General features: G+C 44.4%; 1 protein-coding gene across 9 annotated transcripts in view; it reads left to right on the top strand.

Moving 5' to 3' along the window:
* Window positions 1-5,832: 5,832 nt before the first annotated feature.
* The window catches only part of ATXN7L1 (ataxin 7 like 1), a 183,907-nt gene continuing 163,079 nt past the window's right edge, over window positions 5,833-26,660 (top strand). For 3 of the 9 annotated variants that reach the window (XR_010589613.1, XM_065553928.1, XM_065553923.1), the window contains exons 1-2: window positions 6,158-6,399; window positions 6,748-6,816. Coding sequence is in view for 6 of the 9 variants with exons in the window: in XM_065553928.1 (XP_065410000.1) it covers window positions 6,225-6,399; window positions 6,748-6,816 (244 nt within the window). In the remaining 3 variants the exon portion in view is untranslated. Of the gene's footprint in view, window positions 6,119-6,157; window positions 6,400-6,747; window positions 6,817-26,660 lie in introns of those variants that run through there. The other 6 variants (XM_065553935.1, XM_005292369.5, XM_065553960.1 and 3 more) reach the window with 4 other exon arrangements.

The raw sequence follows: 26,660 nt of genomic DNA, 5'->3' as shown, positions 1-26,660 counted from the left end.
CAGAAAGTCTTTGGATATTTTGATCCACTGCTGTTTTTTTATGCATTTTATTACATTTCTTCTTTGAGCCGTACTCTGGAGTTTCTTCCACTTCCCTGATTCTTTTGCGTGTGCTCTTGTAGTTCCTTGTAGCCAATGTGGTAGTATCTAGGGGCATTTTTGCCCAGACAGGTTTCATAATATGATATGACAGATTCTGAATAAAGCCTTTATGTACTGAGGACCAGGCATGTGTGTTTCAGTTGCGTATAGAAAAACTGTATGTGTATTTTGACATTATATGTGTTGATATTGTGTGTGAGGCAGAGACTCTTTGCACCTTCCCCCAAATATGCACCCTTATAAGGGCCAATCAGAATCTGGTCTTAATAGGTTAAATTCTAGAAAATTTTACTTCATCTTAAATCTGCAGTACCTCCACTGAAGTTACTATGTTGTAAAACTGGTGTAAGAGAATTGGGAACTAAGGACCTAATCTTGCTAAACATATACATACGGGAAGTCAAAGACTACTTACATGAGTAAAATCATTCATATGTAGTGTTTGCAATATTTGGCCCTATAATATAAATTGGATCAATAGGTTTGCATGGTATGCCTTAAAGATGCAATAGAATTCCCCACCACTCTCAGAGGGGAAAAGTAATTAAGAATCACAAAAATGTCAAAATCCTGTAATCAGATTAATAGTCCATATGCTTCCCACAGATTTGCACATACAGGCTGAAAATCTCAGGATCAGTTTAGAAAATTGAAGTCTAAGGACCCACTTGAACTGATTTGTTGGCAAAATTGCAGACTAAGCCCATGTCTACACTACAGAGTTAAGTCGACTTAAGTTACGTCAATGATCATAAGCCGCTTTAATTACATCGGTTGTACACATCCACACAACGCCCCTTGTGTTGGTAGAGCGTGTCCACAGTCAGTGCTCTTGCATTGACAGCGAGAGTGTTGCATTGTGGGTAGCTATCCCACTATGCAACTTGCCACGCTCTGCTGCCTTGAGCTCTGGGAACGGATTGCGGTGCATCATGGGGGAGTGGTCACCATCCCATGATGCAGTTCTTTCCATCCAATCATTCCATGTGCTTCCAACTTCAGGGATGGGGAGGGATAGCTCAGTGGTTTGAGCATTAGCCTGCTAAACCCAGGGTTGTGAGCTCAATCCTTGAGGGGCCATTTAGGGATCTGGGGCAAAAAATCTGTCTGGGGATTTGTCTTGCTTTGAGCAGGGGGTTGGACTAGATGACCTCCTGAGGTCCCTTCCAACCCTGATAGTCTATGATTTATTTTATGCCATTTTTCAACAGCCCTTGTTAACTGTGTGCCCACAATCTGACAGCATGGATCCTGAACTGTTGACCAGTCTGGTGATGAGTGTTATGAACTCAACACTGCTGGTCCTGCAGTATTTGTGTAGGGCTGCAAATCAGAAAGTCAATTGGTGGTGTCTGCCCTGCTGTCTGCCAGAGAAAGAAATAATTCAAGATTGCTGCTGGCATTCACAGAACAGCTGCACATGGTGGACCATCAGTACTTGGACTGGGAAACAAGTACTAAATGGTGGGATCGCATCATGATGCATGAATGGGATGACGAGCAGAGGCTGCAGAATTTTCGGATATGCAAATCCACCTTCCTGGAACTGTGTGCAGAGTTCGCCCCAGCATTGCAGTGCCAGGACACCAGAATGAGAGCTGCCCTCACCGTGGAAAAGCAAGTGGTGATCACTGTGTGGAAGTTGGCAACTCCAGATTGCTACCGGTCAATTGCGAATCAGTTTGGAGTTGGAAAGTCTACCATGGGGGCTGCGGTGATGCAAGTGTGCAGGACCATTAATCATCTCCTGCTACGAAGGACTGTGACTCTCGGTAATATGCAGGAAATACTCGATGGCTTAGAGGCTGGGTGATAGATGGAATGCATATCCCAATTTTGGCCCCAGACCATCTTATGATGGAGTACATCAACCGGAAGGGCTACTTCTACATGGTCTTGCAGGCACTGGTGGATCACCAGGGCCATTTCACTGACATCCATGTGGGGTGGTCAGGGAAGGTGCATGATGTGCATATCTTTAGGAACACTGGACTGTATAGAAAGCTGCACACTGGAACTTTCTTTCCAGACCAGAAGATTAAAAAGGGGGATGTGGAAATGCCCATAGTGATCCTGGGAGACCCCGTCTACCCCTGCTCTTGTGGCTCATGAAGCCTTACACCGGGAGCCTAGATAGCACCAAAGAGTGCTTCAACAACAGGTGCTGAATGACTGTTGCATGAGCCTTTGGCCGATTAAAAGGTTGCTGGCACTGCCCTTTTGGCAGGATAGACCTCAATGAGAAAAATATTCTGATACACAGAGCACAGCAGGCTGCAATGACTAACATTTGCAAAGCAAAGGGGGAAAAGTTTCCCAAGGTACGGAGTGCTGAGATAGATAGGCTGGCCTCTGATTTTGAGCATCCAGACACCAGGGGAATTAGAGGGGGACTATTTGAATTAGGGAGGCTTTGAAGGAGCATTTTGACAATGATTTCCAGTAATGTGCATGTATGTGATGCATTCGGCCAGGCAATGTTTACTTGCTGCCTTGAATGACCCCTGTAGTGCTTGCTTCCTGAGCGTTAATTGTATTGAGCAAATATTCCTGCCTATAGCCACTGTATTTGAATGTTAGCACCAACTAATGTGTGTATGACACAAATAAAGACTCATTTTATTTCAAAGATTAAATTTTAAGAACAGGACAAAACATAAACATTTTGTCAAACAGGGATCATAGTAATGAGGAACAGTTATGGCTCAGTTATGGCTCTCACAGCTGCATGTAACTCCAGCTTTCATTGTGAAATCAATCCCTAGGAGTGGAGTGGATGGTGTACTCCAAGGGACCAGGAACATGCGAGGAATGTGGTGGGGGAGTTTGGGGAGGGCATAGAATGGAGTTCTGTATTGATTGCAGGGGCACTCAGGTATGGATGTGCTCAGACTGCAGCGTAATGAGGGACTTGAGCAGCTCTCTCTGGCCCTCCAGTATCTTTATCATCCACTCCTGTCCCTGTGTCCTTTCCAGGCTATCAAGCCTGAGTCTTTCGTTGATTGTCTCTCTCCATGGTCTTGTTTTGCTATATGCTGCATCTGTTGACTGCAGCATTTTGTGAAATATAGACTTCTTACCCCTCCTGGTTCACCACCTTATCTGACAGAGGTGCTCTTCCAGTGTGGAGGAGTGGGTCCTCAAGGGCACATCTGCATAAGCCAAAGAAACAATGAACAGAAACAGTATTGTGAGTTCGCTTACAGCAGTGAATCACAAAAGTTACATGCACCTCTTTTTCATTGTCTCTTTGCTAGCTCACAGACAGTGAGAATCTGGAATATGGTGAGCTCGGGGGGCGGGGGGGAGTTGGGTAGGGGGAATGGGCAAGGAAGGACAAATGGTCTGAATGGTTTGCCTAGGGAGAGTATTCTGAATATTGGCACCCTTTTGCACAGGCTGGGGTAATCAAACCCAATATCTCACTCCTGAGGGTAACCCAGGATGCAAGGGTGCATCTCCTGCATGACCAGGTCTGTATGCTGCTTGCTTGTGTGCTGCTCTGGTCCCTGCAGAAATAATTGCTGTTTGGCACTGCAAAGTTCCCTACAGTGGGGAGAGAAACAAGGCAGCTCTGCCAAGGAAGCTTTGGCAGAGGATTGCAGAATACCTACAGGAAAGTTTTTCCTAGAGATCGCTATGGAGGATTCCTGGGTCATCCCAGTGTACATTAACCAACTTTTCCACTGGGCATAGCTGCATAGGTTCTGTTGTTAATTTCTATCCCTTATCCCTCCTCTACCATATAGCAAAGTAAATGAGAGCTCAGTCTCTCACCGTGCAGTATCAAAGCAAATGTGTGCTTACTAGAGCTCAAGTCCCCTGCTTCAGGCACGCCAGAGCTGCAGTGCTGGGACTGAGTAGGCCCCTCTGAAGTCAAAAAGAAGTCCTGACTCACCACCCCACCGGACAACATTGTCGTGTGTTCCACAGTCTCCTCCAACTCCACTTCCTCGTCTATTACTTTGTGCTTGGCATTGACTCTGCTGACTACTGCTTCCAGTCTCCCCGAAGTATCTACAGGGCTCTTGGTGGTCAAGGTGGCGTTGCTGCCGAAGATGGCATGCAGCTCCTTGTAGAAGCAACATGTCTTCAGCGCTGCACTAGAGCGACAATTGGCCCTCCTTGTTTGCTGGTATGCCTGCCTCAGCTCCTTGATCTTAGCATGGAACTGCTGCGTGTTCCTTTTGTGCCCCTTCCCCTGCATGCCATTAGCAATCTGCCCATAGGTATCAAAGTTCCTATGGCTGGAGTGAAGCTGTGACTGCACAGCTTCCCCTCCCTACAAACCCAGCAGATCCAACAGCTCCAGTGTATTCCATGTGGGAGTGCATCTACTGCAGAAAACCGGCATGGTTAGCTGGGGTGATGCTGTATGAACTGTCCATGCTGAGCAAACGAAGAAGAATTTCAAAAATTCCCTGGCCTATAAATGGGGGAGGGGCACATGCCTGTGTACATTCAGCCCAGAGGAGTTCAAAGTGCTGACCGAGTGGTCATGATGGGCATTGTGGGACACCTCCTGGAGGCCAATTAGGCAACAGAAGCAAGCACAGTGTATACACTGACACTGTGTCGATCTAACTTTGTCCCAAAAAGCTCTAAGCTTCTTGTTGAAGTCGTTTTATTCGTTGGAATAGCAGGAGAGTTAAATCAGTGGGAGGAGCATTGTAGTGTGTACACCTCCACTGTCTTGTCAACAAAAGTTGACTTTACTCAGCAAAACTGTGTAGTGTAGACAAGGTCTAAAAACAATAAATTTGAAAACAACAAAAATATAAGAGGCCCGAATTCAAACTTAGCAATGCCTAGTACTTATACAGACACCAAAACAGTGGTGATAATAGTATTGTTATAGTACTTTGGTCTGTGAGAAGCTATGTGATTAAAAGTCCTCAACACCTCCCCACACCACTATTAATTGAAACCTAAAGTTTTTGTGCAATGGTAGATTTCTATCATTTGGAGATGCCAATATGACACTTTGTAGTCATAAAACAGTGTTTTTTCACATGCATTTATTAAACACATTAACACAGTATACACAAACCATGAATGAATGTTTTATGTTTTCCACATAGACTGCATGTTCACTGGGCACATTCAGCGACTGTCCGAACATTGGTGCAGCTCTAATCCCTGGTGCTAGATGCTCAGAGCCAGTGGGGAAGTTTGCTGGAAAAACTCAGTGAAGACAAGGCCGTGGAGACCTGTATCCTTTGCCATGTACAGGTTGAGCAATGTGTCCCTTGAGCACGTTTCTGAGCCCTGTTACAGCACACACTCACGGGAAGGGCATTGCTTTGGGCACTGTATTTAAGAAAGCCTCCTGCTCCGTGCCTGGTAAAGCCTCTCGGCCGTGTCTCCTGAGACTTCCCTTCTGCCCCGTTGTGTGTCACCCGCTGTGTCTGATTTCCAGGCTTGCCCTTTACAGACAACCCTCCCCGCCCCCCAGCGCCGACAAACGAGGGGACCCCTGCAGCCCGCGGTTCATCCACACAGCCCCTAGCGCCCGCTGCTCCGACTGAACCCAGCAGCCGCCCGGGGACTCCGGCTTCCTCCCGCCCCTGGGCTGCACTTGGCCCTTCCACGCCAGGCTCCCTCCTGCCCCGCGCCCTGCTCCCGCTGCAGCCTCGCGCGCCCCCCCTCTGGCTCAGGCAGACTCCGGGCAGAGGCTTCGCCGTGGCCAGTGCGCAGGCTCGGCTGCGCCGGGCATGCGCGGTGCGAGGCGGGGAGCCCGATCTGATAGGGAGCAGGGGCTGACACTACCCCCGTGTGGGCGGCGGAACGTCCCGAGGATGACGTGCGGCGTTCTCGAATCCCGTGGCTGGCTCGCTCGCTCGCTGCTGGTGCCGAAGGAAACGGGAAAAGCAACAAGAAGGCAGGAGCAGGAGCGGCGCCATGGCGGCCCTGGAGCGGCCCGTGCCCAGTCCCGAGGCGTTCCTGGGCCAGCCCTGGGCCGCCTGGGTCCGGGAGGCCGCCCCCCCGCACGCGCACTGCGCCGCCCCCCCGCACAGTAAGGGCACCACCAGACACAGAGCCCTGCCCGGGGCTCCCCATGCTGCTCCCCTCCCCCTGGATACACACATGGAGGAGGGGGACGGGGCTCGCCGCCCGGGGTGATGGGGGCAGCGGGGAGGCCCGATGCTCTGCTGTCCCCCGCTGCACTAGGGGCTGCCTTCTCCCCCACACGCCCACTGCACAGATCTCCGTCCCCATGCGTGTGGGGAGGTGCTGGGTACGCGGTGTCTGGTGCCGGCACTGTATTGGGTACCTCTGCTGGGCCAGCTGCATGGGGTGAGGGGCAGAAGCAGGATGCTCTTGCACGGGGGGCTGGAGGAGCCGGAGGATGCTGTTGCGTGGGAGGGGGGTTGGGGAGGCAGGAGGATGCTGTTGCTCGGAGTGGGCTGGGGGCAGGAGGCTGCTGTTGCATGGGGGAGAGTGGTGGAAGAGAAGATGCGCTTGCATGGGAGGGGGGCAGGAGGATGCTGTTGCATGGGGAGGCCGGCACTGGCACTCCATGGCAGGTGCTGTGACAGTGATAGTTGGGTTTTTGCTGTTAAACCTATAAACACTGTTAACTCCTTCCCCTCCCCAATAAACACATCTCCTTTGACTCTCTCCGACTTTTCTTCTCTTTTGCAGGTGTAGATCTAGAAGAGACTGGAAAAGAGGGTGGAAAAAGCAGGGAGGTTATGAGGCTTAATAAAGAAGGTAAGTGCAAACCACTGGCACACCTCTACCTGTCTGTGTCGTAGTGGTTGTGAGTGAGTGTGGTATGGTCTTAACAAGGTATCATAATATCATGTGAATTGTTCTGCTGGGTAACCATGAAGAATGCTTATCAGGCTTCAGTACACACAAGCGATTGTCACTATGTGTCAGCTTCTTTTAAAGTATAACTATAACGTGTGTGCATAAGTGATACATGTTAAAGGATAAAAGACATTTTTAAGTCAAAAGGATCATGTGACACTTCATATTGGATTTCTTTCTAAGAGTCTTTATCCTTTTTGGTACAACACTCCCTTCATTTCAGTATGGAAATACACACATGCGTACATCTGGGTACCAACTTCAAGCAGCTTAATTCTAAAAGTTATTAGCAACTGCAAAGACAACAGTATGGGCTGTTTTTCACTCTTGCTGAAAAAACTGGTTTGTGGAAATATTTAGATCAGTTCATATTATCTCAAGTTGCATTTTGGTCTCAGATTGTCATGTGGTGAGTGTGGTTACAGATGGCTATATGGATAATTCACAGTATTACATTTTATTAAGGCCAGCTAATGTATATAACCTGAAACCAAATCCAATGAGTTGTTTGAGAAATACTGGGCATAAGACTGTAGTTCGAAATAGCAAGTTTCCAGGTGCTATGAATGTGAATACGCAAATAAATCCCAATGTACTGGCATTTCCAGATATGCCAAGAGGCCTGCAAATTGGTAAAAGAAACCACTTTAGTGTGGCTGCAGGCACTCAGATTGACAGATTTGTTTGAGACAGGATTTGCTAAATTAACACTTGACTATGCTATAATGAAATTAGTGAATTAGTATTTGGCAGATTTTGAGGGTGACTCTCTATACTGAAGAAATTAGTTTGTTATAGTATGAGTAAGGTTTTATAACCTCATTGCCTGACCACCACCAAAAAATACAGTTGGTGTGAAATTGGTTCATAAGAAGCAGGCCCACAGTAGTGAAACTTTTACATAACATACTAACATTGAGAGCGCCCAGATTATTAATAAGGGATACTCAAATATGGTAACTAGGGCTATCAAGTGATTAAAAAAATTAATTGCGATTAATTTTGCGATTAATACAATCGCGATTAAGCTTGTGATTAATCGCACTGTTAAATAATAATAGAATATTTTTGGATGTTTTCTACATTTTCAAATATATTGATTTCAATTACAACACAGAATCCAAAGTGTACAGTGCTCATTTTATATTTATTTTTGATTACAAGTATTTGCACTGTAAAATAACAAAAGAAATACACCTCTATCCCGATATAACGCTGTCCTCGGGAGCCAAAAAATCTTACCGCGTTATAGGTGAAACCGCATTATATTGAACTTGCTTTGATCCTCCGGAGTGCGCAGCCCCGCTACCCCCGGAGCGCTGCTTTACCGTGTTATAACATGAATTCGGATATATCGAGTCGCGTTATATCGGGGTAGAGGTGTAGTATTTTTCAGTTCACCTAATACAAGTACTGTAGTACAATCTCTTTATCATGAAAGTTGAACTTACAAATGTAGAATTATGTACAAAAAATAACTGCATTCAAAAATAAAACAATGTCAAACTTTAGAGTCTACAAGTCCACTCAGTCCTACTTCTTGTTCAGCCAATCGCTCAGACAAACAAGTTTGTTTACATTTGCAGGAGATAATGCTGCCCACTTCTTGTTTACAATGTCATGTGAAAGTGAGAACAGGTGTTCGCATGGCACTGTTGTAGCCAGTGTCGCAAGATATTTACATGCTAGATGCGCTAATGATTCATATGTCCCTTCAGGCTTCAACCACCATTCCAGTGGACATGCGTCCATGCTGATGATGGGTTCTGCTCAATAACAGTCCAAAGCAGTGCAGACCAGTGCATGTTCATTTTCATCATCTGAGTCAGATCCCACCAGCAGAAGGTTGATTTTCTTTTTTGGTGATTTGGGTTCTCTAGTTTCCACATTGGCGTGTTGCTCTTTTAAGGCTTCTGAAAGCATGCTCCACACCTGGTCCCTCTCAGATTTTGGAAGGCACTTCAGATTCTTAAACCTTGGGTTGAGTGCTGTAGCTATCTTTAGAAATCTCACAGTGATATCTTCTTTGCGTTTTGTGAAATCTGCAGTGAAAGTGTTCTTAAAATGAACAACATGTGCTGAGTCATCATCCGAGACTGCTATAACGTGAAGTATATGTCAGAATGTGGGTAAAACAGAGCAGGGGACATACAGTTCTCCCCCAAGGAGTTCAGTCACAAATTTAATTCATGCATTATTTTTTTAACAAACATCATCAGCATGGAAGTATGTCCTCTGGAACGATGGCTGAAGTATGTCCCTTGGAATGGTGGCCAAAGCACGAAGGGGCATACAAATGTTTAGCATGTCTGGCACACAAGTACCTTGCAGTGCCGGCTACAAAAGTGCCATACAAATGCCTGTTCTCACTTTTAGGTGACATTGTAAACAAGAAGCAGGCAGCATTATCTCCTGCAAATGTAAACAAACGTGTTTGTCTTAGCAATTGGCTGAACAAGAAGTAGGACTGAGTGGACTTGTAGACTCTAAAGTTTTACATTGTTTTGTTTTTGAGTGCAGTTATGTAACCAAAAAAATCTACATTTATAAGTTGCACTTTCATGATAAAGAGATTGTACTACAGTACTTGTATGAGGTGAATTGAAAAATACTATTTCTTTTATCATTTTTACAGTGCAAATATTTGTAATAAAAAATAACATACACTTTGATTTCAGTTACAACACAGAATACAATATATATGAAAATGTAGAAAAAAATCCCAAATATTTAACAAATTTTTATTCTATTGTTTAACAGTGCAGTTAAAACTGCGATTAATCACGATTAATTTTTTAAATTGCATTAATTTTTTTGAGTTAATCATGTGAGTTAACTGCGATTAATCGACAGCCCTAATTGTAAAAATGTGTATCTTTAGAGTATATATGTTACAGAATTATGTTAACTAGATTTTTATCACATTGACATTAACATTAATTCTGTAACAATGGCAACGTTGTTGGCAACTTACTTAAATGAAAACTAAAGACAATGTTTCTTTTCCAGACAAACCTTATAACTTATTCTGTGTTTCAAATCAGATGGTCATTAATGTAAATTTGCATGCTTTACCATACTTTAGAAATCTATTGCTACCTGAAAGCAGAAACTTGCAGGACTTTTAATCCACTTGAATAAATTAGTATGAGTTGAAATATTTTTAGCTTACTCATTTAATCAGTCTGTTAATGTAAATTGTTATATCATAGCCATGATTGTGTCTGAGTACCCTTTGTAAATCATGAATGAACCTTCACGCCCCTTGCTAAAAGTGGGAAAAATCTGAAGCGCTAGTGTCAGACGTACAGAACTCATTGCCCATGTATTTGCAACAATACTTGTAGATGTATTCTGATCTCACATATGCAACAACTATTGCATGGTATGATAGTGTTTTTGTTATGGCCAAGGCTTGTGGACCTGGAAGGTCTTCAGTTCAAACCCAACTTGATTTTCTTTGTGACCCCATATAATTCAGTTAACTTCCTTATATCACAGACTACCAAGGTATAAAACTCGGTTATAAATAGGGCCCTATCAAATTCATGGTCTATTTTGGTTAATTTCATGGTCATAGGATTTTAAATATCGCAAATTTCATGATTTCAGCTATTTAAATCTGAAATTTCACAGTGTTGTAATTGTGTGGGTCATGACCCAAAAATGAGTTGTGGGGGGCCTCAAGATCATTGTGGGGTGGGTGGGTGGGAGTTTGTGGTACTGCTGCCCTTACTTCTGCACTGCTGCTCGTGGCGGCGTTGCCGTCAGAGCTGGGCAGCTGGAGAGCGGCAGCTGCTGGCCGGGAGGCCAGCTCTAAAGGCAGAGCCGCTGCCAGCAGCAGTGCAGAAGTAAGGATGGCATGGTATGGAATTGCCACCCTTACTTCTGAGCTGTTGCCTGTAGAACTTGGCCTTTGACCAGCAGCCACCACTCTTCAGCCGCCCAGCTCTGAAGGCAGCAGCACAGAAGTAAGGGTGGCATGGTATCGTATGGTATTGCACCCTTATTTCTGCACTACTGCTGGCGGTGCTCCCCTCAGAGCTGGGTGCCTGGCCAACATCTGCCGCTCTCCGGCTGCCCAGCTCTGAAGGCAGTGCAGAAGTAAGGGTGGCAATACCATGACCCCCCTAAAATAACTTTGTGACCCCCCCCCCGAAATTCCCTTTTGGGTCAGGCCCCCCTATATGATAAACACTGGTCTCCCCCATGAAATTTGTATAGTATAGGGTAAAAGCACACAAAAGGCCAGTATTCACAGGGGGAGACCAGATTTCATGGTCCATGACGCGTTTTTCATGGCCATGAATTTGGTAGGGCCCTAGTTATAAACAGGACTTTATAAAAATCTGAGACTTCATGTGGGTTATGATAATGTTTATTGAATGATAGTAAATTATTTTTAAACATTGAAAAAATCCAGAAATCCTAGTTTATCAAATTTGCTTTTTTGTAGTATATGGCTTTTGTCATGATGATAAATACCAAATGTACATTTTAAAATATTCATATTTTAAGTAATTGAAATAGTTGTTTAGCAGGAGATTTCTTAGCTACTTAGTTTTTACTCCATAAAGCACTCGTCAGATGTTGACTAAGGTTCTCTTATCAATGAGAAAAAATAAAATGATATAAAAACTAGTAGGGTTTGTATTTCCATTTGCACACATGAGATAGACGAGGAAAAAATATTTGAAAGGGTCCATAATCCATGATGGATCATTTGGTGATGATATGATAGTACACCATTAAAGACTGCTACCCTCACTCATTATGGCCCAGTTTACATACCTCTTTCAGTGGTAAGCAGTTACATAAAATAGTTCCATTCAGGTCAGTAGAGCTACTTGTGTGAGTAAGTGCTCACCATTGAGAGTAAGAGTCTAACAATCTGGCCCTATTATGTAATTTCGGTCGTGGAAAAGGTGCAATGAGGCCATGTTTAAACAAAAAAAAGAAAGAAACTGGAGACTTACAAAAGACCGCATTGTGTACTGCCCCTTGTTTTATTATTTGTATAATGAGAGAATAGTGAGGAGGGGAAAACTTCATGAATGTTTGCAAATGAACTTGCTTTGGCCATGATTGTGCCCCCTTTATGTTTACTTCTTGTGAATGTGTTTGAGTTTTACTGGTATGTATGTTTATGGAAAGTGGATTCCAAAGTTACATGCTCAAGTATTCACAGGAAAATGATATTTGTATGCATAATTTCATATGCCAGAAAAGCTTGATTACTCATCTAATCAGGAAACAGTATCATGTGACTTATCTGACAAATCACAACTAATCAACGTAGCTCAAATAGTGACTATCAAAGACTTGGAGCACTGTTTGGAATTTATACTTAGAATTGACTAACAAATTTGAGGAAACGAGGGTTTGCTTGTGGATAGTCTATGTACAATATGAGGCAAAATCATTGGATCACTTATTTGTTGTGAAATATTCATTAAGCTGTAATTATGTGACTATGAAGTTGATGCTAAAAGATCACCATTTCCATAATAACCTGTAATTGATTTTAAATATATTATGTACATCAAATATTTTCACTTACTTTTTTTCTTATGTGAATTCACATGTTGTATAAAATAGGAGTGTATTTTCTTATGTACATAAATCTTTAACATTGAAAGAGATGTGTGCTTTGCTACACTGTATGTGTATTGAGATCTGTTAAGCAGAGCATTGCCAGAAACTGGGAATGGGCGACAAGGAATGGATCACTTAATGATTACCTGTTCATTCCCTCTGGGGCACCTGGCATTGGCCACTGTCGGAAGACAGGGTACTGGGCTAGATGGACCCTTGGTCTGACCCAGTATGGTCTTATGTAAACAACTATTGGCTTTAAGGGATCAAAGACATCCTGATTTAACTTTACTGACTTTGCACCAGGGATGAATTTGGTTCATGGTGTTTAAGTCTATATCTGGTGGCTGTCCAGATGGAAGTTTAGATTCAGTGGAACTCCATACAAATTGAAAGGGTCAAAGGTTAAGCTTGATGTCATAGTCAATTTACACTTTCCCAGTTCAACAGATTTTAATGTTCCAGTTTGAACCTGATGACTGCTGTGTCTTACATTGTCTCTTCACTACCATTTTCCGACTTGTCGCTGTACAGCAAGATAGCTGAGTATAAAATTCATTATAGCAAAACAAGTTATAATCTATGTATCTATGTTAAAGTCTGGGTTTATCTGGATCAGCATCACACATGCCCAGTCTCTGATTTGGTGACTACATTTGGAGTTGGAGCGCTGAAAGGATGGAGTGGGGAGATAGATATCAGGGGAAGGATTAAATTGGGTTCAGGATTACAAGTATCCAGCATTTTCACTCAGAACAGGACCACAGTAGCACTAGAGTAAAATTCATGGAAGGTCTAGTCCGTTTTACTCTTAATATCTGCGCTGTGCATAAATTGAAAATGATTATTCCATTAGAAAAGATTCTGTTCTTGTTGGAAGCGAAGGAAGGAAAGTGGTAGGGAGATAGCAAAGGATGTTTTCAAAATGGGGATCGTAGAATATAAACTTGAGTGGAGTGGGGGAAAAAACCCCAGGAGAAAGAGCCAAAAAAAAAAAATGCATCAGAAAGTGGAGTAGTGAGAGAAGATCAAACAAATTGGTTTATGTCAGATGGAGATTGTATCTTAATTTCTTTTGGTCCCAATCTCCAGGAATGAAATGTACCTCTAACATTTTAAATTTTTTCTTTTTCTCCGCCTACTCCATCTTTTTTCGGAAAAATGTTTGGGAAGAGTTTAGAAATTAAACATACCAAAGAAGAAAACAGAAACAAGCATAGTCAGTCAGCAGAGGGATTGCATGTATGTTCTATAGTTCTCATTATGTGTAACTTTCCTCCATTTGCCCCCTAATGTATATAGACTAATAACCTGTTCCAAAGGCAGAGGACCTCCAGTGGACATAATTATTCCATTAGAGCTTGGTATGTGGAAAAGCTGGGAATTGGCTTGAGACAAGGCATGGTTGATGTGAAGCGGAACTATCCTCTTTCAGTATGGGGTTAGGTGTAGGAATAATCTATGCCATCTGTTTCTGATTACTTAAACTCCCATTGTGAGTTCTCCTTGGGATGACTAGGCTGACCATGGGATTGGATTGTCCATGTTCTGACATTAAATGCCGGATCAGTTGGATATACAATCTTTTGGCTTCTTGATGTTTTCTAGCATTCTGTCCTAATCTAGCATGCAACATTGAGGCATTGCTGGGGACTAAATATCGGCTAACTCTGGTCCTAGCTATGTACTACAGTATTATTGTTTAATACATTTGTTATGATAGTCCTCAGAGGTTTAGTCAGAATTGGGACTCAGTTGTGCTAAGGACTGTACAAAACACATTTGAAGACGTGGACTAAGTTTCAAGAAAGCTTACGGTTTATGTATGCTATATTTAATCAGCCCAGGTTGGGTGGAAAAGTGGGAAAGGTGCTTTCTGACCACAGATGTTCAAATCAGGATTTTGGATCTTTAAGATATATGATTCTAAACTGTCACTCTAGGGAAAGACCCCTGTTAAAAATTCTTTCAATATGTAAAGGCAGCAAATTCTTTTAAACTAGAACTTCTTTGTTTTACTTAGATTCTCCTTAGAATCCTTGAGATTGTAGTTGAATTCCTTTCATCTAGCAATGTTGTCAACTCCTCTTAATTTACCAGAGATCTTTTTAGACAGCATAAGTTCATACTCTTCTTAGTAAGTTATTCTACTGAGGGTACATATAAGGCAAGTCATAGGATACATCTGCATTTAGAGGCTTCAGGAGTTGCCTGATGCCATGGAAAGATCATCATCTTGGTACAAGTTTGAGATTGGGGGATCTAGGTGGTATCTGGTAATTGTCCTCAATATTTGTGCTTGAGGGTTTCTGGATATTGAGAAACCAACCTAATGTTCTTCAGGATAGAGATTTTGAGTTTAGTGGGAAGCTATATATGGTTTTCTGTTCACGGATGGAATTGTCACAAAAATACTTTTCTATTTGACATTCTTTGTACTCGCTGCAAATTATGGTAGAATTTGGGATGATGAAAAGGTAAGAAAGGAAGGGTGTACAGGTGTCTACTAGGGATCTCTCCTATTGCAAGATCCCCAAGTCAATCCCAGAGAATTGGTAAAATGGCATGATGCTGATAGCTCTGTCTCTGTGCTTTCCAATTGCTTAACTGATGGGATGCAAGTTTGGGAAAACATTTAAAGAACCATTTTCTCCCCCCACTCCTCTTCCCCTTTCGCACCCATATGTATTGGTGTATGGTTGACAGTTTCAGAGTATATTCTATCCTAGGATGATGTAATGTTTGTTTGAGGCTATGCTTTTAAACCACCTGAGCTATTTCAGAATGAGGTTTCATGATTCCTCAGGTCCTTTTATTCAACAAAATATAAGTTGTCTGTATTCTGTAAACTATCTTTATTATTCAGCAATTTTCTTCACTTTTTACTATCAATATTTAAAGTCTTAAATAATATACATTTTACGCCCAGCATGCCTTCCTGTGTCACTTTATAGCAATTCAGTTCACCAGAGTTTAGAACTACATGCTCTTACTTCATGTTTTAGTGCTTTTTGTTTTTCATTATTGTGTGTGTTGGGAAAGAAGCTGGATTGTGTAAGAATAAGAATAGGCATTGTGTAGTAAGAGCAAGGACTGCAAGGCAAGAGTTCTGGGTTCTTTTCACACCTCTGATACTAAGTTTCAACTTGTTCAAGTCACTTACTCTCTGTTCTTCAGTTGATCCATCTGTAAAATGGAGATAGGCATACTGTGGTGGCAGGGCTCCGCATAGTTCGCAGTGTATCAGGGGTTAACTCTAGCTTCCTTTGGCACATGTGTTCAGGAGAAGGGGATATAAGAAGGGCTGCTGAAGCGACAGGGACAGGACAGTGCATGGGGGAAGGCAAGACTCCCTATCCCAGCTTTGAGGATGGGGTTGATCCCTAGTCTGTGGTTGCTTGTGTTTTACTGTACAGATGCTCCCCGACTTACGCAGTCGTTCTGTTCTGGAAAGCCTTGCGTAACCCAAATTTTACATAAGTCGGAAACTTATATTGTGCAAGCATAAAAAACAAACAATTACAACAAAAATATTGCATTTACCTTAATCCTATTGTTATCCTGGCACACTGAAGGCTGCATTTTGGTGGTGGATGACAATGGGCTTAATTTGTAGATGAGGAAGGAGAGGAGGAGACAGGCATTACATCATCAGGGTCGTCAGAGGGGACTTTGGAGGTGGAAGGCTGTCGAGATGTGGATGTTGCAGGCCTTTCAACCTTCCTTACAGACTTATCGAGAGATGACTGGATAGTGGCCTTTTTCTTCTCTTCATATATCTGTCTATAACAGGCCAGCATTTCGTCAATGCCTCTGTTCACTTTCAAGAATTGTGAGGAATTGGGGTCCATCTTTTCAAACCTTGCCATTGCAGAGTCACGAGACTGAGAGGCTGTGAGAGTGCAAAGCCTTCCCTTGTAGGAGATGCTACTGCTGTATTCCTCCGCACACCACACTATAGTACTTTGCGTTTCCGTACGCTACACAATATTTTCCTCAACTCGAAAATTTTATTTATGCCTTATGGAACTTTTTGCATAGAGTTGAATTTGCATAAGTCGGGTCTTCCGTAACCCAGGGAGCGTCTATATTTGCTTGTTACTTTGTTTTCATAGAGTTTAAAGACAGATGGGATTATAAGAACATCTAGTCTGACCTCCTGTATATTACAGGCCATCAGACTTCACCCATGTACACCTGGGTTGAGCCCAGTAACTTGGGTTAGACTAAAACATTTCGGTTCTGAGGAGACTAAATGATTGTGGGCCACTGGCATAGAACAGGAGAGACTGAGATGCCACCTGTCACAACCAGAACCTGGTCAAAGCAGGAGTTGGAAATCAGGCCATGTCAGATACCAGGAAGTCAGAGTCTGAGACAGGCCAAAGGGGAAACAGAGTCGAGTGTCAGGAGGCAGGTGGGGTCAGGTTACCAGGAGATCAGAAGCAGGAGAAAAACTTGAGAACAGAATCACAGCTCAATAACCAGAGCCAGGCCAGGTTGGGATACCAGGAAGTCAAGCCAGGGGAGCAGGAGCAAGGGAGCACAAGGCACACAGTCCAGAGCAAGGTGGATCTTAGTTGCAAGGTTGACTTCCTGTTCCTGTGCTGGGTTTAAATAGGGGCTGTGGACCACTCAGTAGAGACGTGCAAATCTGCAGATATCCATTTTATATCTGCATCTGCGGATGCAGTTGTATTGTTTACCATCTTTACAGATCAGATGCGGATCCAAATTTTTGTATCCGCACAGGGCTCTAACAGTGAGATAGGGTGCTGGTGTGGATCGTGGATCGGATACAAGTTAATTATGGTGGATGCAGATCCAAATTTGTGTATCCGTACAGGGCGCTACCAATCAGGACCCCCAGCATTCTACCAATCAGCTCCCAGGACTGGGGTCCTCTGTCTGAGTTCAACTCCTATTCTGACAACAGTTAGCAAATCCCTGGGAGCAAGTTGGAATTTGCTAGCTCCAAAGAGCCAGGGTTCAAGGCCTGAGGCCCTGCAATGGCATGAAATGGATTAGGTGGGATATGCCCAGATGATCCATACTCCATGCTGCAGAGGAAGGTAGAAAATCACCAAAATGCCTGCCAATCTGACAAGGGGGAAATTCCTTTCCAACCCTAAATCTGACAATCAATTGGACCCGCGCCCCCACAAGCAGCCGGGCTGCCCTCCCCCATCACCCGTGGGTTGCTTGGGCAGTTTCCTCTTTCCAAAGTTTTATTCATTGGTATTTTTAGTAAAAGTCACGGACAGGACACAGGTCCTGAATTTTTGTTTACTGCCTGTGTCCTGTCCGTGACTTTTACTAAAAATACCTGTGAGTAAAACGTAGCCTTAATGAGTCCACCACCTCCCTGGTAAGATGTTGCGATATTTAGTTACCCTCCTCTGTTAGGAAATTGTGTCTTATTTCAAGGTTGAATTTGTTTAATTTCAACTTTCTGCCATTGGATCTTGTTATGTCTTTGTCAGCAACGTTGAAGAACCTCACTATCAGAGCTTTTCCATTTTTAAGTGTCTATGCACAGTGATCAAGTCACCTCTCAGCCTTCTCTTTGATAAACTGAATAGTTTGAACTGCTTAAGCCTCAGATTGTAAGGCTTGTCTTCCAGTCCCTGGTTCATTTTTTGTGGTCTCCTTTGAACTCTCTCCAATATTTCTACATTATTCGTGAAGAGTAGACCCCAGCTGAACACAGTATTCTAGTAGTGATTTTACAAATGCATTGTACAGAGTTAAGATTATTTTCCTATTTGATTTGTCTTCCCCTTTTTATACATCCAAGGATAACATTAGCCCTTTTTGCTACAGCATTTTATTGGATTGTGACCATTAAACTAGGTAATCTAAATGATTTTGTAATAATAATCTGTTGTAATGGGGGGCACTCACCTCGAGTGCCTCCTAGGGGCTGGATGTGGTACTTCAGTGCTTTTATCACCCCTTGCGCCTGCTGCAGGCTTCCAGCTGACCTTTGTGGGTCTTCCATGGCTTGACCCTCCAGCCAAGTCAAAGTCCAAATGAACCTCTTCCAGGTTAGTAAAGAGTCTGATAAAGGAACACTCCTGCTGCCCTTCTATGGTCTTCAGCCCCAGCTCTGAGCCCTTTAAATTCATCCCTTTGTTTGAGCTCTCAAATAAGCTCTGTCCCCTTCTTGGGATTTATGCCACTGTGGCCAAGAGGGGAACTCAGGCATGCCCACTACTCCAGGTTCCAACCCAGGGACCCTATAAACCGCATTTAGTCACTGCTCGTTTTCAGTTCATTGCTGCTTCTTCCCTGTGCTTCTTCCTACCTGGCCCCTTTTAACTTCACATTTACTTCTGGGTTAAAGATCTTAGGTCCTCTCTCTCTCTGAAAACCCAGCTTTAAGTAAATGCAAGCAGAAACAAACTTTGGTTATCCCTAGAGCTCTGTTGGCCGGAGTGGAGTGGAGGACCCTGCCTTGCCTCACCCCTCTGATCCCAGCCAGGAACTGACTTGCTAAGGCTTTGCAGCTCCTTTTATCTGAGCCTGCTGGGCTCTGATTGGCTGCTTCCTTAAGACCTTTCTAGGCAGGCCTGGAGGACCCACTTTCCTGTCACTTTGGTGCTTCTTGGGGCAGGGTGTAGTAGGATCGTGGGGCCTCCTGTAGGGAGTGACAAAGGCCAGGAACATCCTGTCATACCAGTTTTCATTATATAGTACTCAACCAATCTTTGTCATCTGCAGACTTTGTCAGCAAAGATTGTATATTATATCTAGATTGTTGAAAACAATATTGAATAGCATTGGAACAAGAACTGCTCACTGGAGGACCCTTAGAAATGGCCTCGCACGTTGATATTTTCCCATTAACCTCTACACTTGCAGATCTGTTGGCCAGTTTTTAATTCATCTACTGTTAAAAATAAATAAATTATGGAGATATACCTATCTCATAGAGCTGGAAGGGACCCCGAAGGGTCATCAAGTCCAGCCCCCTGCCTTCACTAGCAGGACCAAGTACTGATTTTTGCCTCAGATCCCTAAGTGGCCCCATCAAGGATTGAACTCACAACCCTGGGTTTAGCAGGCCAATGCTCAAACCACTGAGCTATCCCTCCCCCCATTAACAATGTTGATTTTATATAATGGAAGTTTTTAAAATTTAAAACTGTAATAATGTGGTACTAAGTCAAATGCCTTTGAGAAATCCAGGCATACTATATCAACACCTTGCTTTTATCACCCAGTTCTGTAGTCCTGTCAGAAATAAAAAGGTTTGTTAGACAAGACCTACTTTCCACGAAACAGTGCTGACAGGTATTAGCTATGTTTTCAGCTTCTAATTCTTTGTTGACAGTGTCCTGAATAACTGTCCTATTATTTTGCCCCTGATCGATGTCAGGCTAATTGGTCTATAGCTCACCTTTATCTGCTATCCTTGCTTAACAGTTCTTATTATCTGTTCTGTATATTTTTTGACTAGTCATCCCACCAATCTTTAGGGGGGATCAGAAACACTGTCTAGTTTTTCTTACTAAGCGTTGTGTGTATTTAGCTTCTGACAGATGTAGTGCAGTTTTCAAAACTCCCACAGATGTTACTTGTTCACCAGAAAGAAAAACTTCCTGTTTTGCATCTCTGAACAGGGGATAAAATACCACCAGTTACATTTTGCAATTTTTATTGTTGTTTCTTTCCTTCCTAAATCCCTGCCACAGTTCGTGGCTGCTGGTTCCACAAACATTTTTGACAAAATAGTACTAATGTGAATCCTCAGAGGTCCTGGCAGGTCAAACTTTGTTCCAAAGTTGGATTTTGTAAAAATAAGCTTTTAAAAATCCTTCAAAAAGTATTTTTTATTTATATATAATACCAACAATGTGCTTGTCATTTTATAAACAAAATGTGCTTGTCATTTTATAAACAAATAAGAGAACTTGGTCCCCATTTCAGGGAGCTTACAGTGTAGTTGAGATGCAGATAAAACTGACAAAAGCAGTATATGGTGTGCAGATATGACTAAGGCTGTGAGTTCGTCATGGAGGTCACGGAAGTCACGGATTTCTGTGACTTCCGTGACTTCTGTAGTGGCTGGTGCTGGCTCATGGGCTTCCCAAGCCAGGCAGCCCCTGGGCCAACAGCAACAGTTTGGGTGTGTGGGAGAGGGCTAGGAGGTGCAAGGGGCACTTACCTCAGGGTGAGGGGCTCCCACTGGCATGGCCCTGCAGCTCCTCCTAGGTGGAGGGGTCAGGGAGGCTCCGCACCCTCCCTGCGCCCACAGGCCCTGCCCCTGCAGCTGCAGTTCCTGGCCAATGGGAGCTGTGCAGCCGACGCTTGTCGGGAGCAGTGTGTGGAGCCCCCTGACCCCTCTGTTGCCTAGGAGCTGCAGGGACACACGGAACCCCTACCAGTCCCGCCACCCCTCCTGCCACCCCTTCCAGCACCAGCGGGTTCCTGGCCCACTCCCCTAGCACTTGCAGCGTCCCCAGACAGCCTCCCCCCCCCCCCCCCGAGCACCCACGGCCTCCCGCCCAAGTTTTAGTTAGGGTTATATAGTAAAAGTCATGGACAGGTCATGGGCCGTGAATTTTTGTTTACTGCCCGTGACCTGTCCATGACTTTTACTAAAAAAGCCTACGCTTTAGTCACGGGTTTACTCATGACCATTGCCTCAGAATGGAGAGCCAGCAAGCTGCAATCTTTTATGGTTGGGCCACCTTATACATTCTTCCACAAGACAACGTGGTGATAGAACCACACTGCTGAGTGCTCCCTAATGTGGTCTCGGAATTTCAGCTGAACTAATCCATCACCTTAACAGTCATCCTGACACACTCCACACAGAAGAGGAGAAGCTGTACACTTTTGGATGTCTATAGAGCCCTGCTCTATTATCTCAGCAGAACCAAGCTTTTCAGGATCTCTTCCACTTCTGTGTGGCCATATCTGGAACACTGAACGGCCAAGCTGTCTCATTGTGAAGAATCTTGAAGTTGACCACACCATGTATTTTCACTTGCTGTTACCTGGCTGGTGAGCCTGTCCCTGTGAATGTCGAGGCACGCTCTACCAGGGTGTAGGCAGCATCATCGTCTTCTTCAGAAATGTGCCAGTTTGAGTTCTCCAAGTCAGCTACATGGAGCGTCCACTAATTTTTGTTGCCAGTTCGGATGCCAAGTTCAGGAGAACAGTACTTCAGTTTCTGTTTGACTGACTGAGACAGCTACATTCCCACCATCCAGGGAGGATGCTGCTTGCCAGTCAGCTATGGGGAGCCACACTGACACACATTCAAAGAAAGAATGGTTACTTACCCTATATATATATATATATATATATATATATATAGTGAAGAACTAGCAGGTTGGACACTTGCCATGTTCTGTTTTGCTCGGAGCGAGAGAAGGACCACCGCCGAGTATTCAAATCGGCTCTGCATTTCCTAAAACCGGCCCTGCCTCCTTTGTCTCCCCCCCCATGCCCTCTTACAGGAGTACATAGAGGCACAGGATGCATGTGGGGCCCGATGGATACTGCTAGTTTAAAAAAAAATCCAGTCTCATGCTCAAGATGCATGCATATCTGCGGTGGGAACCATGCTGACTATAACGTGTAAGGACTACAATCAGTGTAGAGTAGGTAACCCTTTTTCACGTGTAATCAGTTGCCTCCAGGAGCTGGTGCTTTAAGAAAAACACCAAATATTGCAAGACTTGCAATAAAATTGTGAGAGTTGGCAACACTGCTCCCCACCTCAACATGACCACCTTTCATAGGTGCCGACTCCATGGGTGCTCCAGAGGTGGAGCACCCATAGAAAAAAATTAGTGGGTGCTTAGTACCTACTGGCAGCCATCTCCGCCCCTCCCCCCCCAGCGTCTCCCACCCGCTAGTGGATCCACCAATCAACTCCTCTCCCTCCCTCCCAGCACCTCCCGCTCACAGTTATCAGCTGTTCTGTGGTGTGCAGGAGACACTGGGGGTGGGAGGGAGGAGCAGGGATAGGGTGTGCTGGGGGAAGAGGCGGAGCGACGGCGGGAAGAGGTGGGATGGGGTGGGGCCTTGGGAGAAGGAATGCAGTGGGTGCGGGGCCTGGTGCTGAGTGGAGGTTGAGCACCCCCCAGAGAATGGAAGAAAAAGCACTTGTGCCATGTTTTACATCCACTTGCTTGACGAACTGTCAGTAAAGCTTCGTGCAAATACAGTTTTGCAGATTGAGACATGGTTATAAGTAGTGGATCAGCAGCACTCACAAAGGTTAAAAAAGCACGATGAAAGGTATTGTTACATCTTTGACTTATTTTTTTTTTTTAGATACAGAAAACCCATGAACTTTACAGCACATTTCCTAAAAATATTTATTAGAACACTGCATATAATGATGTGGTATCTGTTGTCTTTAAGTAAAGACATTGTCATCTGAAACAGTAAGTGATTTTAAAAAGCTCTCTTTTTGTAAGGTTTCAGAAAAATTTTCCAGTCTGACTTGATAATTGTAGACCTTTATTTATGGCAAATGAAAGCTGCTCCTCAGCTATGATACATTGAAGAATATTGTCCTTCCTTTAGCTATGTGTGCTTTTAAAATTACAGGAGTGAATTAAGCTGTTGTAATTTATTAGTCTTTCGGTTCCTTTAAAGCTGTGGCACAATTCGTAGTGAATAGATAGGTGGGTTTTGTTACAGCAATGTGTTCTTGTAGCAATTGTGTGTATGTAACTACAAAGTCGTACGTGTGTGCATTTACATGAAGGCTTGCATTTTTTGCCTGCTGAACGACGGGGATGGAATGATGTTAGTATGTACCAGACACAAGAAATATTTTTAGACCCTTGCTTAATCTCCACTATGTCCATTTACATGTATTGTTCCTCGCTTACCACCACTAGCTTTTTGGAGTTTTCACTGGTATTATAGTAAAATGCACATATATTAAATAATGGATGAGTAAAACTTGGTTTGGTAAAGATATCAAACCTCCGAGTTGCTCTTACTTTTAAGTGAGATCCAGTGCTTTAATGTCACTCAGCACCAGGGTCGCGAAAGCTTTCTTTTGCAGGTAATGTCAGTGGTTTGTCCCTGTCTGTGCCAGCATCCAAACTCTTTTCATCCCTAGTGGGAGACCTGTGATTGACCTCTGTTGTCAGTTAGAGATTACTGACAGGGCCTCAGTGTATAGAGGGCTTCCCCTGTGAAACTGACTAGGCACTTGTAACTTTCACTTAGGGCTACTGCAAATTCCCCACCCCCTCTAGGATTGTCACCTAAGCTAATTATAAATGGAGAGAAGGGGACGGGAAAAAGGCATGATGCCCCACAATACTGTACTAAAAATAAATCCCCAGAGTATGGAGATTTTTTTCCTAAAGATGTGTGGATTAAATATATTCTACCTGTATATCTTTATTTTAAAATATGTTTAATTTAAGAGAACCAGCAATACAGTTTACTGTAAGATGCAATGAAACATAATAGTTTAATACCTTTGTAGTTCCTTCTAGCTGATGATCTCAGAGGATTTAGCAAACTGTTAGTGAATAAGACTTCACAGTCTCCTTGTGACCTAGATACCTAAATATTATTTTACCGATAGAGGAATAGAGAGGCTAAATGACTTGCTCAAAGTCATATCGCAAGACTGTGGTGGAAGCAAGAACATAACTCACATCTCCCAACTTCCACTTCTGTAGTATTAATCACTATGTCATGCTTTCTCCTATGGATTGTAAATAGGAGTTAGACGAGTATGTCCAGGACACCCAGAGCTTTGTATGGCATTCCTTTGTGTGGAGTCTGCATAGGATGGAAATCTAAAAAAATGAATACAACTTTAGTGTAATTTATAGTTGCAATATTCAATATGTTTACAATAACATAGAAAATTGACTTTATTCTCAATTTTTCTTGCAGCATGTAGTCAGTTACACTTGTGCAAAGATGATGTAAAATGGTACCAAAATAGAATGAAAGCATTTTATGCTCTGCTTTGCATTCACTTTATGCTGCTATAAATTACTACATAAAGTATAAGGCAGTGGAGAACCAGGCCCAGTGTTTTTAAAGCAGATCTTCAAAAAAAAAAAGGCATATTAAACTTAAGCTCCTCATCATGGAATGCTCCCTCCAGCCAGCCTTGGATCCGGGCCCAGATATCTCCCCTGCAATCCCCCACGTACGTTGATCTCTGAGTGAGCACAGTGTACCATCAATCTCCATATTCCACTGGCCTAAGTCGTTTGCAGGATGAGAACACAGGAGAGGGTACTGGTAAAGCGCCTAAGAGGAGGAGTCTGGAATCTTCTTACAGAATGCCTACTTCAAAAAAGCCTTTGTCACCATCTCAGAGACCTTGGGTCCTGGGAAAAGTACTGCTGAGGCTCCAGGCTTCTCCGGTACTGGGAGCTCCTCAAAGACCCCTGGTGCCAAGCATACCTCAGCACCAAAGTTGTCCGCTGTACCTTCTAAGCATGACCACTCTAGCAAAGACCCTGAAAGATCTGTCTCTAGAATGTCTTTAACATCAGTAGACTTTTCAGTACTACTTCTGGTACCTAAATAGATGACCCAGGCTCCAACATCAGTACATTTGAGGTCAACATCTTCGGTACCAGCGCTATGAACTAGAGTCCTGCACAACTCGTAAAGCGGCGTGGGCCATATTACTCCAAAGAAAACAGCTGAGGGCCAACACCCCCCCCCCCCGGCCCCGCCGAACCCCCCCCACGTGCCACCCAGCTGCCCCGAAACACAACCCCCCCAGCGCCGCCCGCCCCACAGAAACAACCCCCCCCCAGCGCTGCCGAAACACCCCCCCCCCCCACCTGCCCAGCGCTGCCTGCCCCGCGGAAACAAACCCTCCTTCCCCAGCGCCGCCCTGCCGAAACAGCAGTATTGAACCTCGGTAATACGTTATAGTGGACCCCGAAGGTAGTATAATTAAGGTAAAAGAAAAATGTCTTTTTGCTAGAAGTAGAATAAGATCTTCCCCCCCACTTTGTAATCAATTGCCCTGTTGAATGAATGAGGTAGGCATGGAAGGCAGGCACCTCCAGACAGCTGCAACCCTTGGAGAGGGGATGGGAGCCAGACCAGATCAGTAGAACAGGTCAGCCACCAATTCGCCGCTCGCCTCCTCAGCCCCCCTCCCCCAGCTCACCTACTTACCCCCCACCACTGCCCGCCCACTCACCTCCTCAGCCCCCCCCAGCTCACCTGCCCCCCTGCCACTGCCCGTCCGCTCACCTCCTCAGCCCCCTACCCCCACAGCTTGCCTACTCACTCCCCACCACTGCCCACCCGCTCACCTACTCAGCAGCCCTCCCTCACCCGCCGCTTGCCTACTCACCCCCCGCGGGCCGCACAGTGACCCCACCTACTGATCCCTGCGGGCCGCACAGTGAGCCCACGCGGGCCGCATGCGGCCCTTGGGCCACATGTTGTGCAGGCCTACGGCCTTGAAAAAATCAACTTCCTCTGCAACCTCATCTGGTCCTGACAAAGGTTCATCTGAGACCACAGGAGTTTAGGTTCCCCAAAGACTTGTTGGTGTCTGCTGAGCTGGAGTCTCCGAATTGCTATGGGTACTGAGATCTGCAGGGTCTCTGAGACCTTGCCTTTCTCCAGTACCTTCGGGTTCTGTGGTATCATCTGCACCAGGGGTACAGCCATCCTTACCTCCAGTGTCTGCTCCGCCTCTGACCTATGCTGAAGACTCCTCTTCAGATTCTCAGATAGAATCATAGATATCTGTGCAGGGATCCACTACTTCTCTCCTGACTGCTTAACTGAAAAAGAAGCCCCAAGAGCAGGACAATCTTGTGCCATTCTCACTGGTATGACCAGCACTGGATGCCTCCCCCTCTGTCTTATGCCCCAATCCATGACCATACTGGGACGCATCATCAGCTTTCAAGAGCTCCTAGTTATACCTTTGAGGATCATCATGGAAGGCTCCATCTCTTGCTCCTAAACAGCAACAACCACAGGAGGAGTCGTTTGAAGAGCAAGAGGCTAGAGCAGACAAGGAGGTCACAACACATATTGTTATCGCCTCATCTTCAACAGATGAGGCTGTGATGCCTCTTCTGCCTTCTTACGCTGATGATTTTAGACAGTTTCATGAACTGATAAAATGCATTGCTGACTCGCTTCAGATCCCACTCGAGGAG

The sequence above is a fragment of the Chrysemys picta genome, chromosome 1, assembly GCF_011386835.1.
Source record: "Chrysemys picta bellii isolate R12L10 chromosome 1, ASM1138683v2, whole genome shotgun sequence".
NCBI classification, from domain to species: Eukaryota; Metazoa; Chordata; order Testudines; family Emydidae; genus Chrysemys; species Chrysemys picta.
The sequence above is the reverse complement of the archived record's forward strand: the minus strand, read 5'-3'. Positions and strand labels throughout refer to the sequence as shown.